Genomic DNA, 16,445 nt, shown 5'->3' with positions numbered 1-16,445 from the left:
AACATTTCCCAAACACGGTCCCGGAGACCCCAGGGGGTGCACATTTTGGTTTTTGCCCCAAAAACTACACAGCTGATTCAAATGATCAACTCATCAGGCTTTGATTATCTGAATCAGCTGAGTAGTGCTCGCACAAAAAAACTAAACGTGGACCCCCTGAGGTCCCCGGGACCGAGTTTGGGAAACGCTGTCTTAAGGCAATACATCTATTTAATGATAGAGCATTTCTTTCATGTGTGTGTTGTTGTTCTCTTTCTCCCCCCAGTGACAACGAGGAGGACAGGGTATCGCAGAACGGCCGGCCGGTGTCGGGGTTCAGAGACGAGGAGGAGACTGTTACGACCACGAGCATCCAGATCAGCCATGCAACGGAGACCACCACCACACGCAAACGTGGCGGCATCCGCTCCAAGACCGTGGACCTAGGGGCCGCTGCTCACTACACAGGGGACAGGGGCAGAAAGGTACCTCTGACCTCCCTGTGTCTCACTCTGACCTCTGACCTCCCTGTGTCTCACTCTGACCTCCCTGTGTCTCACTCTGACCTCCCTGTGTCTCGCTGTCTCACTCTGACCCCTGACCTCCCTGTGTCTCACTCTGACCTCCCTGTGTCTCACTCTGACCTCCCTGTGTCTCACTCTGACCTCCCGGTGTCTCACTGTCTCACTCTGACCCCTGACCTCCCTGTGTCTCACTCTGACCTCCCTGTGTCTCACTCTGACCTTCCTGTGTCTCACTTTGACCTCCCTGTGTACCTCCCTGTGTCTCACTCTCACTCTGACCCCTGACCTCCCTGTGTCTCACTCTGACCTTCCTGTGTCTCACTCTGACCTTCCTGTGTCTCACTCTGACCTCCCTGTGTCTCACTCTGACCTCCCTGTGTCTCACTCTGACCTCCCTGTGTCTCACTCTGACCTCCCTGTGTCTCACTCTGACCTCCCTGTGTCTCACTCTGACCCCTGACATCCCTGTGTCTCACTCTGACCTCCCTGTGTCTCACTGTGTCTCACTCTGACCCCTGACCTCCCTGTGTCTCACTCTGACCCCTGACCTCCCTGTGTCTCACTCTGACCCCTGACCTCCCTGTGTCTCACTCTGACCTCCCTCTTTCTCACTCTGGCCTCCCTGTATCTCACTCTGACCCCTGACCTCCCTGTATCTCACTCTGACCTAGTGGTCCTGCACGTCAATGTAGGTCAATAGGCTGTGTAGACTCAACAGAACCTTCTTTTGAAGCCTATAGAGATACTGTTGAGTTGTCTGCGGAATCTATTTTCATCTTTGAGTTTTTCTCAAAGACTGAAACACAAGATGGTTATCTCCCGTGGGACAGAAGAAAGCTGTGTTTCATCTCTTCTGACTGTCTAATGACATGATAGAAACGGATGGCAGCAGGACCAGAGAACAGGAGGAGCTCCTGGGCTGCCTTATTCAAACTGTTTCTAGACTAAATGACATGGCAGCAGGACCAGAGAACAGGAGGAGCTCCTGGGCTGCCTTATTCAAACTGTTTCTAGACTAAATGACATGGCAGCAGGACCAGAGAACACGAGGAGCTCCTGGGCTGCCTTATTCAAACTGTTTCTAGACTAAATGACATGGCAGCAGGACCAGAGAACACGAGGAGCTCCTGGGCTGCCTTATTCAAACTGTTTCTAGACTAATGCTGCTCTCTTGTGGCAGCTTTAGGAAGTGTAGCACCATTTGTTATTCCAACTCGAATTAAAAGTGAACAGCTTGTGTGTGTGTCCTTATCTCATTCTCTGTGCCCTCTTCAGACGTCTGCTAGCCAGTCTTCAAGCAGTGGCCTTGCAGACCTTCTTATGGTGGACGCTGAGTCCTGTCAGACTGCACCAGCAGGTGAGACCTATCACTCACTCATCTAATGAGCCAGTCAGCCACAGTGCTACACACATTGAGAAGAGGTCGCTATATATAAAGTGATAGCACTCTAAAGTAAGGTGTCTTAAAGCCATAAAGCTCCTCCAGAATCACCACAGACAAGAGGGGAGGGAGCAGGCAGCCTAAGATGCCAAGATGTCAGACCAGTGTTCCAGTCAGCATAGGGAGAGAACAGGAGAGGAGAGGCAGCCTAATATGTCAGACCAGTGTTCCAGGCAGCATAGGGAGAGGAGACGAGAGGAGACGAGAGGAGACGAGACGAGACGACAGCCTAAGATGTCAGACCAGTGTTCCAGGCAACGTAGGGAGAGAATGGAAGGGGAGAGGAGAGGAGAGGAGAGGAGAGGAGAGGAGAGGAGAGGAGAGGAGAGGAGAGGAGAGGAGAGGAGAGGAGAGGAGAGGAGAGGAGAGGAGAGGAGAGGAGAGGAGAGGAGAGGCAGCCTAATATGTCAGACCAGTGTTCCAGGCAGCATAGGGAGAGGAGAGGAGAGGCAGCCTAACATGTCAGACCAGTGTTCCAGGCAGCGTAGGGAGAAAACGGAAGAGGAGAGGAGAGGAGAGGCAGCCTAACATGTCAGACCAGTGTTCCAGGCAGCGTAGGGAGAAAACGGAAGAGGAGAGGAGAGGAGAGGCAGCCTAACATGTTAGACCAGTGTTCCAGGCAGCGTAGGGAGAAAACGGAAGAGGAGAGGAGAGGCAGCCTAACATGTCAGACCAGTGTTCCAGGCAGCGTAGGGAGAAAACGGAAGAGGAGAGGAGAGGAGAGGCAGCCTAACATGTTAGACCAGTGTTCCAGGCAGCGTAGGGAGAAAACGGAAGAGGAGAGGAGAGGCAGCCTAACATGTCAGACCAGTGTTCCAGGCAGCGTAGGGAGAAAACGGAAGAGGAGAGGAGAGGAGAGGCAGCCTAACATGTCAGACCAGTGTTCCAGGCAGCATAGGGAGAAAACAGGAGGGGAGGGAAGAAGAGTACAGCAGGGGAGTAGAGGAGAGGTAGGAAGAGCATGGCCAGCTGACTGAGACAGTGTTTGCTGGGGAGTGAATGCTGCATGTTCACACACAGAGAGCTGCTGCGGTCCCTCGTGACTTTGCCTTCTCCAACCAAAAGAGCTCGGGCCTGTCTCTCACGCTGAGCCATACACTGGGAGAGAGGGAGGGGAGACGACATCCTCATCTCCTCCACTGATACTGTTCTGTGTGTGTGTGTGTGTGTGTGTGTGGTGTGTGTGTGTGCACCATCCAGGTGGAAGTTCAGACCTCATCTGTGATTTTGCTGACTTCTCCTCCCCAGCTGCCTCAGCCAGTCTCCCTTCATCAGCCGGTACGTCTGTGCTTCCCCTCTCCATCGTCTGAACACTACCCCTCTCCATCGTCTGAACACTATCCCTCTCCATCGTCTGAACACTACCCCTCTCCATCATCTGAACACTACCCCTCTCCATCGTCTGAACACTACCCCTCTCCATCGTCTGAACACTACCCCTCTCCATCGTCTGAACACTACCCCTCTCCATCGTCTGAACACTACCCCTCTCCATCGTCTGAACACTACCCCTCTCCATCGTCTGAACACTACCCCTCTCCATCGTCTGAACACTACCCCTCTCCATCGTCTGAACACTACCCCTCTCCATCGTCTGAACACTACCCCTCTCCATCGTCTGAACACTACCCCTCTCCATCGTCTGAACACTACCCCTCTCCATCGTCTGAACACTACCCCTCTCCATCGTCTGAACACTACCCCTCTCCATCGTCTGAACACTATCCCTCTCCATCGTCTGAACACTATCCCTCTCCATCGTCTGAACCCTACCCCTCTCCATCGTCTGAACTCTACCCCTCTCCATCGTCTGAACCCTACCCCTCTCCATCGTCTGAACCCTACCCCTCTCCATCGTCTGAACTCTACCCCTCTCCATCGTCTGAACCCTACCCCTCTCCATCGTCTGAACCCTACCCCTCTCCATCGTCTGAACACACTCTGCTGTCTGTATTACAGCTTCAATCTGAGGCAGGCCACTTCCCAATAACTCCAGCAGAAAACCTTTTCATAAACCTGGTAGCAGCTTGTGAGGGGAAAACTGAAGAGGTGAACAGCCATGCCACAGAGGTGTTTAGGGGGAGTCCCCTCTCCTGTCCCCCTCCGGTCCCCCTGTAGTCCCGTGCAGTACCCTGTGGTCCCGTGCAGTACCCTGTGGTCCCGTGCAGTACCCTCTGGTCCTGATGAGTGATCCCACTGGGCTGAGTGTGCTGGTACTCCCCTTGGGGCGATCTCTGTTACCTACACTGTTCACCTGCTGCCTGACAGGGTGAAAGAAGTCCCCCTTACAGAAGAACAGGACATGCCTCATGCCTTGTTAATTTCTCTACACCTTTTTGCAAATGCTGAACACTGTGGATAATGAAATCTTCACTCTTCACTCCTTAGGGTCAGGGTCCAGTGGGAAGGGTGAGTTTGGGGATTGGAATGCGTTCTCCAGTCCGCCAGCCCACACCCCACCCTCAGCTGACTTATTTGACCTGATTGGCTCCAATCACACCTCCCAAAGCATGACCTTCTCCATGTGTGGTACCCAGAGTGTGGGTGTCGCCAACACCGACCTGCCCATCTCCAGATCACAGGTACAGGTGGCTCACAGGACTCCTCCTCACTACATGAAACATTGTTATAGATGGAAGTGCCTCATTATCATGGAAGAGGTCTACGTTGTGAATATAAAGGATGTACTTTTGTATATATAGTGTATGTGAACACCCCTTCACATTAGTGGATTCTGCTATTTCAGCCACACCCGTTGCTGACTAGGTGTATAAAATCGAGCACACAGCCATGCAAACTCCACATATTAACATTAGCAGTAGAATGGCCTTACTGAAGAGCTCAGTGATTTTCAACGTGGCACCGTCATAGGATGTCACCTTTCAGTTCGCCAAATGTCTGTCCTGCTAGAGCTATCCCGGTCAACTGTAAGTACTAGAGGTCGACCGATTAATCGGAATGGACGATTAATTAGGGCCCATTTCAAGTTTTCATAACAATCGGAAATCGGTCATTTTGGATGCCGATTTTGCCGATATAAAAAAATATATATATATTTTTTTTTTACACCTTTTATTTAATCTTTATTTAACTAGGCAAGTCAGTTAAGAACACATTTTTATTTTCAATGACGGCCTAGGAACGGTGGGTTAACTGCCTTGTTCAGGGACAGAACAACAGATTTTTACCTTGTCAGCTCAGGGATTCAATCTTGCAACCTTATAGTTAACTAGTCCAACGCTCTAACCACCTGCCTCTCGTTGCACTCCACAAGGAGACTGCCTGTTACGTGAATGCAGTAGAAGCCAAGGTAAGTTGCTAGCTAGCATTAAACTTATCTTATAAAAAACACTCAATCAATCATAATCACTAGTTATAACTACACATGGTTGATGATATCACTAGTTTATCTAGCGTGTCCTGCGTTGCATATAATCGATGCAGTGCGCATTCGCGAAAAAGGACTGTCGTTGCTCCAACGTGTACCTAACCATAAACACCAATGCCTTTCTTAAAATCAATACACAGAAGTATATATTTTTAAACCTGCATATTTAGCTAAAAGAAATACAGGTTAGCAGGCAATATTAACCAGGTGAAATTGTGTCACTTCTCTTGCGTTCATTGCACGCAGAGTCAGGGTATATGCAACAGTTTGGGCCGCCTGGCTCATTGCAAACTAATTTGCCAGAATTTTACGTAATTATGACATAACATTGAAGGTTGTGCAATGTAACATGAATATTTAGACTGATGGATGCATTATTTAAACCAAATTGAACATCATTATTGAACATTCATTATTTATTTGAGGCTAAATTGATTTTATTGATGTATTATATTAAGTTAAAATAAGTGTTCATTCAATATTGTTGTAATTGTCATTATTACGAATACATGGGAAAAAAATAGGCCGATTTAATCGGTATCGGCGTTGAAAAATCATAATCGGTCGACCTCCAGTAAGTACTGTTATTGTAAATGTCTAGGAGCAACAACGGCTCAGCCGTGAATTGGTAGGCCACACAAGCTCATAGAACGGGACCGTCTGTCCTCGGTTGTAACACTACTGAGTTCCAAACTGCTTCTGGAAGCAACATCAGAACTGTTCGTCGGGTGCTTCATGAAATGGGTTTCTATGGCCGAGCAGCTGCACACAAGCCTAAGATCAACATGCACAATGCCAAGTGTCGACTGGTGGTGTAAAGCCCGCCGCCATTGGACTCCAGTGCGCCTGGAGCAGTGGAAACGCATTCTCTGGAGTGATCAATCACGCTTCACCATCTGGCAGTCCGACGGTCAAATCTGGGATTGGCGGATGCCAGAAGAATGCTATCTACCCCAATGCATAGTTCCAACTGTAAAGTTTGGTGGAGGAGGAATAATGTTCCGGGGCTGTTTTTCATAGTTCCGGCTAGTCCCCATAGTTCCAGTGAAGGGAAATCTAAACACTACAGCATATGATTCTGTGCTTCCAACTTTGTGGCAACAGTTTGGGGGAGACCCTTTCCTGTTTCAGCTTGACAATGCCCCCTTGCACAAAGCAAGGTCCATACAGAAATGTTTTTTTGAGATTGGTGTGGAAGAACTTCACTGGCCTGTACAGTACCCTGACCTCAACCCCATCGAAACACATTTGGGTTGAATTGGAACGCCAAATGCGAACCAGGCCTAATCTCCTAACATCAGTGCCGACCTCACTAATGCTCTTGTGGCTGAATGGAACGTTCCAACGTCTAGTGGAAAGCCTTCCCAGAAGAGTGGAGGCTGTTATAGCAGCAAAGGAGGGGGACCAACTCCATATTAATGCCCATGATTTTAGAATGAGATGTTGGACTAGCAGTTGTCCACATACTTTTGGTCATGGTAGTGTAGCACCTATGGGCTTTCATATTTTCATGTAGTGTGATTTGTAGGATAGATGATTGTGATAACCTGGCCTGTGTTTTTGTGTTGTCTCTTCTTTGGGTTGTTGTAGAACTTTGGACCAATGCAAGGGGACTTATTGCCCCAGCACATGGAGCTCCAGAAGCCCTGCCTCCCCCCCACATGGTCAGACCCCAGCGTCAACATCAGCCTGGACTTCCTGTCTCCTGGTATGCAGATGACCACCTGCAAGCCCAGCCTCAACAACATGTTACAGCAAGGTCTGTTATTAACTCACTGTCATCACGTATTTCTCTGTGTTGACCGTCAACTGGGGCGGCAGGGTAGCCTAGTGGTTAGAGCGTTGGACTAGTAACCAGCAGGTAGCCTAGTGGTTAGAGCGTTGGACTAGTAACCAGCAGGTAGCCTAGTGGTTAGAGCGTTGGACTAGTAACCGGAAGGTTGCAAGTTAAAACCCCTGAGCTGACAAGGTACAAATCTGTCGTTCTGCCCCTGAACCTGTAGTTAACCCACTATTCCCCGGGAGGCCGTCATTGAAAATAAGAATTTGTTCTTAACTGACTTGCCTAGTTAAATAAATGTAAAAAAACAACAACTTGTAATGTCAATTTCTATGTGTCCTTGCAAGAAGGTCTAACTGACAGTAATATCACCATATTTGTAATTTCAGATCCCCTGCTTTTAGGAGTCCAGCCGCCCATCAACCTGACTCAGAGGTTTGGAGGCCTGAATCTGAACATCCAGGCCACAGCCATCAGACTTTCCACCAACCCCATGATGCCCGCCAGTGCCATGGGCCCAGGCATGCCTCCCACCATGGCAACGGTTACCATGGGGATGGGCGCCATGCGAATGGGAGGAGTGCCTGTCAATCAGGGAATTATGGGAGTGAACATGGTTGTGGGCACCCTGGGTATGCCAGGGATGGGCATAGGGCAGCCCATGGTCAACCCTGCCATGGTGCAACCCAAACAAGATGCCTTCGCGAACTTCGGCAACTTCGGGAAATGAGAGAGCTGAAGGATTTGTGTGAAAGAGTTTTGTTCAGAACATTATGAACGGAAAGCTGCATACGCGGACTACTTGAGAAATATCTAATGGTGTTTCCCTTCAATCCCTTCTCTTTATATACACTGAGTGTACAAAACATTAGGAACACCTTCCTAATATTGACTTGCGCTCCCTTCTGCCCTCAGAACAGCCTCAGTTCGTCGGGGCATGGACTCTATAAGGTGTCGAAAGCTTTCCACAGGGGATGCTGGTCCATGTTGACTCTAATGCTTCCCACAGTTGTGTGAAGTTGGCTGGATGTTCTTTGGGTGGTGGATCATTCTTGATACACGAGGAAAACTGTTGAGCATGAAAAGCCCAGCAGCGTTACAGTTCTTGACACAAACCAGTGCGTCTGGCACAAACTACTTAACACCCTATGAATGGCACACTTACACAATCCATGTCTCACGACATCCTTCTTTAGCCTGGCTCCTCCCCTTCATCTATCTGATGGAAGTGGATTTAAGTGACATCATTAAGGGATCATAGTTTTCACCTGGATTCAGCTGGTCAGTCTGTCATGGAAAGAGCAGGTGTCCTTCATGTTTTGTACATTCAGAGTGTGTGTGTGTGTGTGTGTGTGTGTGTGTGTGTGTGTGTGTGTGTGTGTGTGTGTGTGTGTGTGTGTGTGTGTGTGTGTGTGTGTAATCAAGAGTTTGAATTAGTTTTTGGGCGGGAAGGGCTTATCTAACATTACGTTTTGTATATGGTTGAAATCATATACATTCTACTTTCTTGGTGATTCTACCAACACCAGATAAATACTTCAGAAAACATGTTAAGTGTGTTACTGTGTCCCTTTTCTACTTTCATGTTGTCATGTCTCTGTTTTCAAACATGTCAGAAGACAGTTCAGGAATTACCTCACATTGACCATACTTCATGCCGGGACTCAGAACAGGAATGGCAAAATATGTAAATATATTTTTGGTATGCAAAAACAAGTATTATTGCGCTATTCAAGATGTCTTGGAAAGTATGGGCTTAAAAGACATAAGTCCCCCAAGTCATTAAATTCCTCTGTTACATTTTTTGTGTTTTCATGTAACATTTACATCTCAAACCTACAGTCTGTTACTAGTGTATGTTTAAACTGCACTTTCTACCGTCTTAGTGGGTTAACCATCTGAATCAAGGTTAATATTATGAGTTAACGACAAGGCTGGTGACCACAAGCAGCAGCAGCTTCTGTTCTGCTTCCCAAATGGCACGTAAAGGTAACTGGTTCCATTTGGGCTCTATGAAGGTAACTGGTTCCATTTGGGCTCTATGAAGGTAACTGGTTCCATTTGGTCACTATGAAGGTAACTGGTTCCATTTGGGCACTATGAAGGTAACTGGTTCCATTTGGGCACTATGAAGGTAACTGGTTCCATTTGGGCTCTATGAAGGTAACTGGTTCCATTTGGGCTCTATGAAGGTAACTGGTTCCATTTGGTCACTATGAAGGTAACTGGTTCCATTTGGGCACTATGAAGGTAACTGGTTCCATTTGGGCACTATGAAGGTAACTGGTTCCATTTGGGCTCTATGAAGGTAACTGGTTCCATTTGGGCTCTATGAAGGTAACTGGTTCCATTTGGGCACTATGAAGGTAATAGGGTTCCTGCCTGCTGCTATTCGTGAGCAAGCACTGTACTGGTGATGCCCCAATCCCGCAGCTGAATCAAATGTATGAGACGGTCCTGGCGCTTGTTGGACTTTCTTGGGCGACCCGAAGCCGCCTTCACAAGAATTGAACCGCTCTCCTTGAAGTTCTTGATGGTCCGATAAATGGTTGATTTGGGTGCAATCTTACTGCCAGCAATATCCTTTCCTGTGAAGCCCTTTTTGTGCCAAGCAATGATGACAGCATGTGTTTCCTTGCAGGTAACCATGGTTGACAGAGGAAGAACAATTATTCCAAGCACCACCCTCTTTTTGAAGCTTCCAGTCTGTTATTCAAACTCAATCAGTATGACGGAGTGATCTCCAGCCTTGTCCTCGTCAACTCTCACACCTGTGTTAACGAGAGAATCACTGACATGATGTCAGCTGGTCTTTTTGTGGCAGAGCTGAAATGCAAAGGAAATGTTTTTTGGGATTCCGTTAATTTTCATGGCAAAGAGGGACTTTGCAATTAATTGCAATTCGTCTGATCACTCTTCATAACATTCTGGAGTATATGCAAATTGCCATCATACAAATTGAGGCAGCAGACTTTGTGAAAATTAATATATGTGGCCAAAAGATTTGAGAATTACACAACTGTACATACAGTTAGGTTGGAGTCATTAAAACTCGCTTTTTTCACTCCACAAATGTCTTCTTAACAAAACTAGTTCTGGCAAGTCGGTTAGAACATCTACTGTGACACAAGTCATTTTTCCAACAATTGTTTACAGACAGATTATTTCACTTGTATCACAATTCCAGTGGGTCAAAAGTTAAAATACACTAAGTTGACTGTGCCTTTTTAAACAGCTTGGAAAATTACAGACAATTATGAAGCTTCTGATAGGCTAATTGACATCATTTGAGTCAATTGGAGGTGTACATGTGGATGTATTTCAAGGCCTACCTTCAAACTCAGTGCCTCTGCTTGACATCATGGGAAAATCAAAAGAAATCCGCCAAGACCTCAGAAAAATAATTGTAGACCTCCACAAGTCTGGTTCATCCTTGGGAGCAATTTCCAAATGCCTGAAGGTACCGTGTTCATCTTTACAAACAATAGTACGCAAGTATAAACACCATGGGACCACGCAGCCGTCATACTGTTCAGGAAGGAGACGCGGTCTGTCTCCTAGAGATGAACGTACTTTGGTGCGAAAAGTGCAAATCAATCCCAGAACAACAGCAAAGGACCTTGTGAAGAGGCTGGAGGAAATGGTTACAAAAGTATCTATTTCCACGGTAAAACGAGTCCTATATCGACACAATCTGAAAGGCCGCTCAGCAAGGAAGAAGCCACTGCTCCAAAACCGCCATAAAAAAAGCCTGACTACTGTTTGCAACTGTACATGGGGACAAAGATCGTACTTTTTGGAGAAATGTCCTCTGGTCTGATGAAACAAAAATAGAACTGTTTGGCCATAATGACCATCGTTATGTTTGGAGGAAAAGGGGGAGGCTTGCAAGCCGAAGAACACCATCCCAACTGTGAAGCACGGGGGTGGCAGCATCATGTTGTGTGGGTGCTTTGCTGCAGGAGGGACTGGTGCACTTCACAAAATAGATGGCATCACGAGGAAAGAAAATGATGTGGATATATTGAAGCAGCATCTCAAGACATCAGTCAGGAAGTTAAAGCTTGGTCGCAAATGGTCTTCCAAATGGACAATGACCCGAAGAATACTTCCAAGGTTGTGGCAAAATGGCTTAAAGACAACAAGGTCAAGGTATTGGAGTGGCCATGACAAAGCCCTGACCTCAATCCTAAAGAAAATTTCAGGGCAGAACTGAAAAAGCGTGTGCGAGCAAGGAGGCCTACACACCTGACTCGGTTACACCAGCTCTGTCAGTAGGAATGGGCCAAAATTCACCCAACTTATTGTGGGAAGCTTGTGGAAGGCTACCCGAAACGTTTGACCCAGGTTAAACAATTTCAAGGCAATGCTACCAAATACTAATTGAGTGTATATAAACTTCAGACCCACTGGGAATGTGATGAAATAAATAAAAGCTCAATTAAATAGTTATTTATACTATTATTCTGACATTTCACATTCTTAAAATGAAGTGGTGATCCTAACTGACCTAAAACAGGGATTTCTTTTTACAAGGATTAAATGTCAGGAATTGTAAAAACTGAGTTAAAATGTATTTGGCTGAGGTGTATGTAATCTTCCGACTTCAACTGTACTTTTTGGACTCAATGGTATTTTCTGTATTTCATTAAACAGTTCATTAAATCATGACTAAAAGGACATTCTTGTGCAGAACTTTTATTTTAAATTATTTTCTGTTTTGAGCTTAAAGGGATGCTCATTGACAAACCTAATGGCAACATCAACAGTCACTTTGCTTGTACAGTGTAATTTTCATCAAAGATACATTTTTGGTCCCAAATTGGATGCAAATGAAGTCTGTGGTTGAACCAGAGAGTGAAGGAGGTGGGACAGCAAGGCATGAAAGTGATTCATTAGTAACAAGATTGGGATAATGAAAGCATGTGTTAGGGGAATTCTGATTTTTCAGTCACTTCAAAAGCCCTGGCACCTTTTGGCTAGAGCGCTGAGGTGTCAGGGATACCAGTTTACAGGATGCCCAATGTGCCGTGACAGGGTGGGCATCCTGGTATCTGTTCAGCCAGAGAGCAGAGGAGAGTCACCTGTACTTGTTCTTCCTGAACATGTTGGCTGACACACTGAAGACACCGGCAGCGAGGAGTAGTTATTATTTTTCACTAGCTAGTCATACCGAAACCTCTGCCAGCTGCTGGTTTTGTCATCTTGCACTTACTGCCTTCATCTCCCATGATGTTATGCAGGAGATGGCAATCTTTACATGAGAAGAAATCATTAGAATGCTCTTCCTGTGGCCACTACTATGTTCTCTATTCTTTAAACAAGGTCACTGCAGTACAGTAGACACATCATTTGGACAGATTATTATTATTATTCGTTTTCATTATCACTACTACTTGGAATAACGTCTCTGATCTCTCAAACAACAGAGTAGAGAAGTGACTTTGCTGTGGGCACTGGGAAGAGGGGACTGGGGCCTTACTTGAACATGAGAGTGCTGATTGAAGTTGTCAGAAGAGAGGCTTTCAAAAGAGGAAGGGAGACTGCAGAGAGTTGGAGCACCTTTGCAGATGTTTGTCTTGAAAATAAATCTCCAAGCGTGTGTGTGTTTAAGGACGTGACCGTATTCTAATGAGTCCTGCGTTGTTCTGCAGAGCTCTTGAAGTGTGTCAGTGAAGCTGGGGAACAGATGTCCCCTGGGATTCCTCCGCTGCCTCTCCCCTGAGCCGCAACACAAGTAAGGGCCTCCACTTTCTTCTCCCTGTTGGGCTATTCTATTGCATAGAGTTTTGGCACACACTACAATGAACAGGAACTATATATAACCCTTTAAATATATCATTGCAGTTGTGGATCCTTTCACCTTTATGAAATGCAGACAGTATTTTGCATAATTACAGACAGATGATGAATGTTTTTGTAGGGAGGATTGTGTAACATGTAGGATTAGAACACAACTTATTATCAGATTTGAAACCTGCCCAGTTAGATACCCATGTTCACCTCAGCCAATTTGTCTTTTCACTATTCCACCATAGTTTGGGTTTAACTGCCTATACCCTATGAATTAAGAATGCTTTTGACTGCATACTGATGTTGGCTATCCTATCACTGAAGGCAAGTTTGAGGGAGGTAGTTGTTGAATTCCACGAGATGGACCAGAATTCCATGAGATGGACCAGAATTCCACGAGATGGACCAGAATTCCACGAGATAGACCAGAATTCCATGAGATGGACCAGAATTCCATGAGATGGACCAGAATTCCACGAGATAGACCAGAATTCCATGAGATGGACCAGAATTCCACGAGATAGACCAGAATTCCACGAGATGGACCAGAATTCCACGAGATAGCCCCTTTTGAAAGCCCTCGGTCGAGGTAGAATACAAAGGTGCATTTTAGAAATGTGGTTGTACACTGATAGTTAATTAGCCCATCAACTAACTTTTTTTATTTATTGCTAATTTAGTTTAGTGGCCAGCTATCTAAACTTGTTATCATGGTCGAATTACTGTCTGGGGGGCCCCCATTGATTTTGTTAGTCAGTCTCACTCAGATATATTAAAAACTGGAAACATTTCTCTCCACCCTAAGGCAAAATGTGTAAAACTGCAGGAAATCGTCTGTAAAACAGTTAATTTTCCCCTCCGTCCCATGGTAAATTAGTAGAATTGCATGAAATTAGTTATAAAATTGCTAAATATTCTCTGCACCCCCCCCCCCCCCCCCCCCCCATCAGTTGCCCATCCCTGAGATAGACAAAAAATAGCTATAGTATGTTTGGGAATAATGTGCACAGTAAAATGTAATCACAATCAGAAATGTAAAAAGAAGCAATGGCATCTGAATGTTATTTACAATTCAGGAGCTTAATAATTCATGTTGACCATATGTATTTGATAATAGTGATAAAAGATGGAATGCTCACTGCAATTTCCATTTTGCCTAATGTATTATTAGTCTAATGTCGCCATCTAGTGGGTAGTCGTAGAACAGGGGCGGGTACTGCACACATTCTGTGGTTATAGGACATACGGTCATTGTAATTTAATAAAATTAAGATTAATAAAAAATGTTGTGATAATGGGAAACTAACCATTGCCTTGTTTTGCTATGACAAAACTGCATGTTTTGTCGACACTTTTGTTGTTGTATTTTTAGGGTGTATAAATCATTGTGACAAGTAAACTTGTTGCGTTCCTTTCAATGCCAAACAATTATTTATTTATGACAAATCCCACCCAATTGTTGTGGCTTTTAACAATGCTGCTCGCGAGAACAATTTAAATCGTTCCCAAACATTCCATGACGATTTGTTTATCGTAACAACCAACAATCAATCAGTAGTTTTTTTGAGGGGGGTTTCTCTCAAAGTTTTCTCTCAAATTGAGCTAGCTTGCTAATATTTGCAACAATGGATAAGCATTCCAAGCGAAGAGCTCAAATTACATTCAAGAAAAGGGAACAAAGTAAACAGTAAGAAAAATGCCAATGAAAGAGAGGACCCTGCATCTTCAGCAGTGAAGCATGGAGGTGGTGGGGAACAGAAGAGACCGATGGGGAGGCAGAAAGGCTGTGGAAGTTCTGGAAATAGTTACGCGGTTCCGGTCAGGCCTAAAGTTATTTCTGAAGCTGATAAATGTGGTGGTGATGGATATCTAATGCCCACAAGTTCAACACACCTCAAGGAAGACATTCAAGGTCGACCAGTTACATTTGAAAAGGAGAGGGCATCATCATCATCATCATCATCATCATCATCAGCCAGTAAACAGAGTAAAGCCAAATCTGATCATCCCGTGAACTCTGTGCAGGTCATCAAGGGGAAGATCCTCACACCTGCTCCAGGTCAGACCAAGGTAAAAGTTGTTTGAGAACCAACGTCGCATCGTCAAGGATGTCCACCTGCAGCTCCCACTATAGACTTTTCCAAACCGATCCATGTTGTTCACGAAAATGGGACGACCTTCACAGTATTGGATGGTAAAAGCCATAACGCTCAGTAAAGTTCCACATCCACCAGCTGTTCATGTGAGTGGTCCACCACCTCCAGTAAAGGTGAACACTAGAGGGATGAATCTCACCATGTCAACATCAGACGCAGGTATGAGTACGAGCTTTACCTAAATTATACATTCGGATGTTTTATACTTTTCAGCACATCATTTTCACCTATTGAGTTCATTCACAAACCAATAAACTATGTGAACATTTTCCTTCTAGAAAATCTGGAAGTAACATGGAGAATGGACAGAAATGGCTATATCAAGAGGCCTATGAATGTGTTCATGGTCTGGGTGAGAGTCCACAGGCCTGTCCAAGTCCAACCCAACAGCCAACAATGCAGACGTCAGTGTTCAGCTAGGAGCAGAGTGGAGCAAGCTCACTGAGGAAGAGAAGAGGCCCTACTATGAGAAAGCACGTCAACATAGCCCAGGCTGTCTACTTACTCACACCATTCAAGTCCATTTAGACATGTATAATTATTGTTTCATATATTTATCATATTTCAAAATTCATATAACTAACCTTTACTTGCATCTCAATTGTGTATTCAAAATCTTCACCCATAATCATCACAGGTTGGATCTATCAGCTCAGACCTGGAAAAAGAAAGTGTTACGCTTCTGTGATACCCTTCACCCTTCAACCGTCCTGCTGCTCTGCAGGGACAAGTGTTCCTGGGGGCGTAGTCTTGTCCCATGACCGTGATGACAATGGTCACCAATACACACCAGCTCCTCTGTTGTATACACACGGGCTGCAGATAAAGCAATAGCTCACTGTCTGGCTATCCCTCACCAGACACACTTTCAGTTAGTGCACAAATATATAAAAACATAAACCTACAGATTTTAGTGTCTCCAAACATCAAATACACAGACTACAAAAACACACTTTTATCAACATGACAAATCTAAAACTACAGTTCATGTTTTAATAGAGATGGATGGCATTATTTACATTTTTAATTTTATTTAACTAGGCAAGCCAGTTAATAACAAATTATTATTTACAATACCGGCCTACCCCAGACGATGCTGGGCCAATTGTGTGCCGCCCTATGGGACTCCCAATCACGTCCGGATGTGATACAGCCTGGATTTGAACCAGGGACTGTAGTCACACCTCTTGCACTGAGATGCAGTGCTTTAGACCACTGCGCCACTCAGGAGCCACAGTATCTGCTATAACAGTAAACTGGAATAATACATTGCAGTATGAAGCTTAATACAGTAGTGGTTTTGGTTTGGTCTTCGCCCAGGCTCTAATGTCCAGGCAGCAGCCTCCCAGACTACTGCCTGCCCACATCCCCACCCAACAGCCAC

At 45.5% G+C, this 16,445-nt stretch overlaps 1 protein-coding gene across 2 annotated transcripts in view; it reads left to right on the top strand.

Moving 5' to 3' along the window:
- Nucleotides 1–8,912, top strand: part of LOC109873203 (clathrin interactor 1) — a 50,202-nt gene extending 41,290 nt beyond the window's left edge. The window contains exons 7-12 of one of the 2 annotated variants that reach the window (XM_031808084.1): nucleotides 266–464; nucleotides 1,779–1,860; nucleotides 3,145–3,222; nucleotides 4,333–4,526; nucleotides 6,923–7,091; nucleotides 7,502–8,912. In XM_031808084.1, coding sequence (XP_031663944.1) covers nucleotides 266–464; nucleotides 1,779–1,860; nucleotides 3,145–3,222; nucleotides 4,333–4,526; nucleotides 6,923–7,091; nucleotides 7,502–7,842 — 1,063 coding nt within the window. In that variant the 3' untranslated portion in view covers nucleotides 7,843–8,912. The remainder of the gene's footprint in view (nucleotides 1–265; nucleotides 465–1,778; nucleotides 1,861–3,144; nucleotides 3,223–4,332; nucleotides 4,527–6,922; nucleotides 7,092–7,501) is intronic. The other variant, XM_031808085.1, reaches the window with a different exon arrangement.
- Nucleotides 8,913–16,445: the final 7,533 nt, after the last annotated feature.

The sequence above is a fragment of the Oncorhynchus kisutch genome, linkage group LG28 (assembly GCF_002021735.2).
Source record: "Oncorhynchus kisutch isolate 150728-3 linkage group LG28, Okis_V2, whole genome shotgun sequence".
NCBI lineage: Eukaryota > Metazoa > Chordata > Actinopteri > Salmoniformes > Salmonidae > Oncorhynchus > Oncorhynchus kisutch.
The sequence above is the reverse complement of the archived record's forward strand: the minus strand, read 5'-3'. Positions and strand labels throughout refer to the sequence as shown.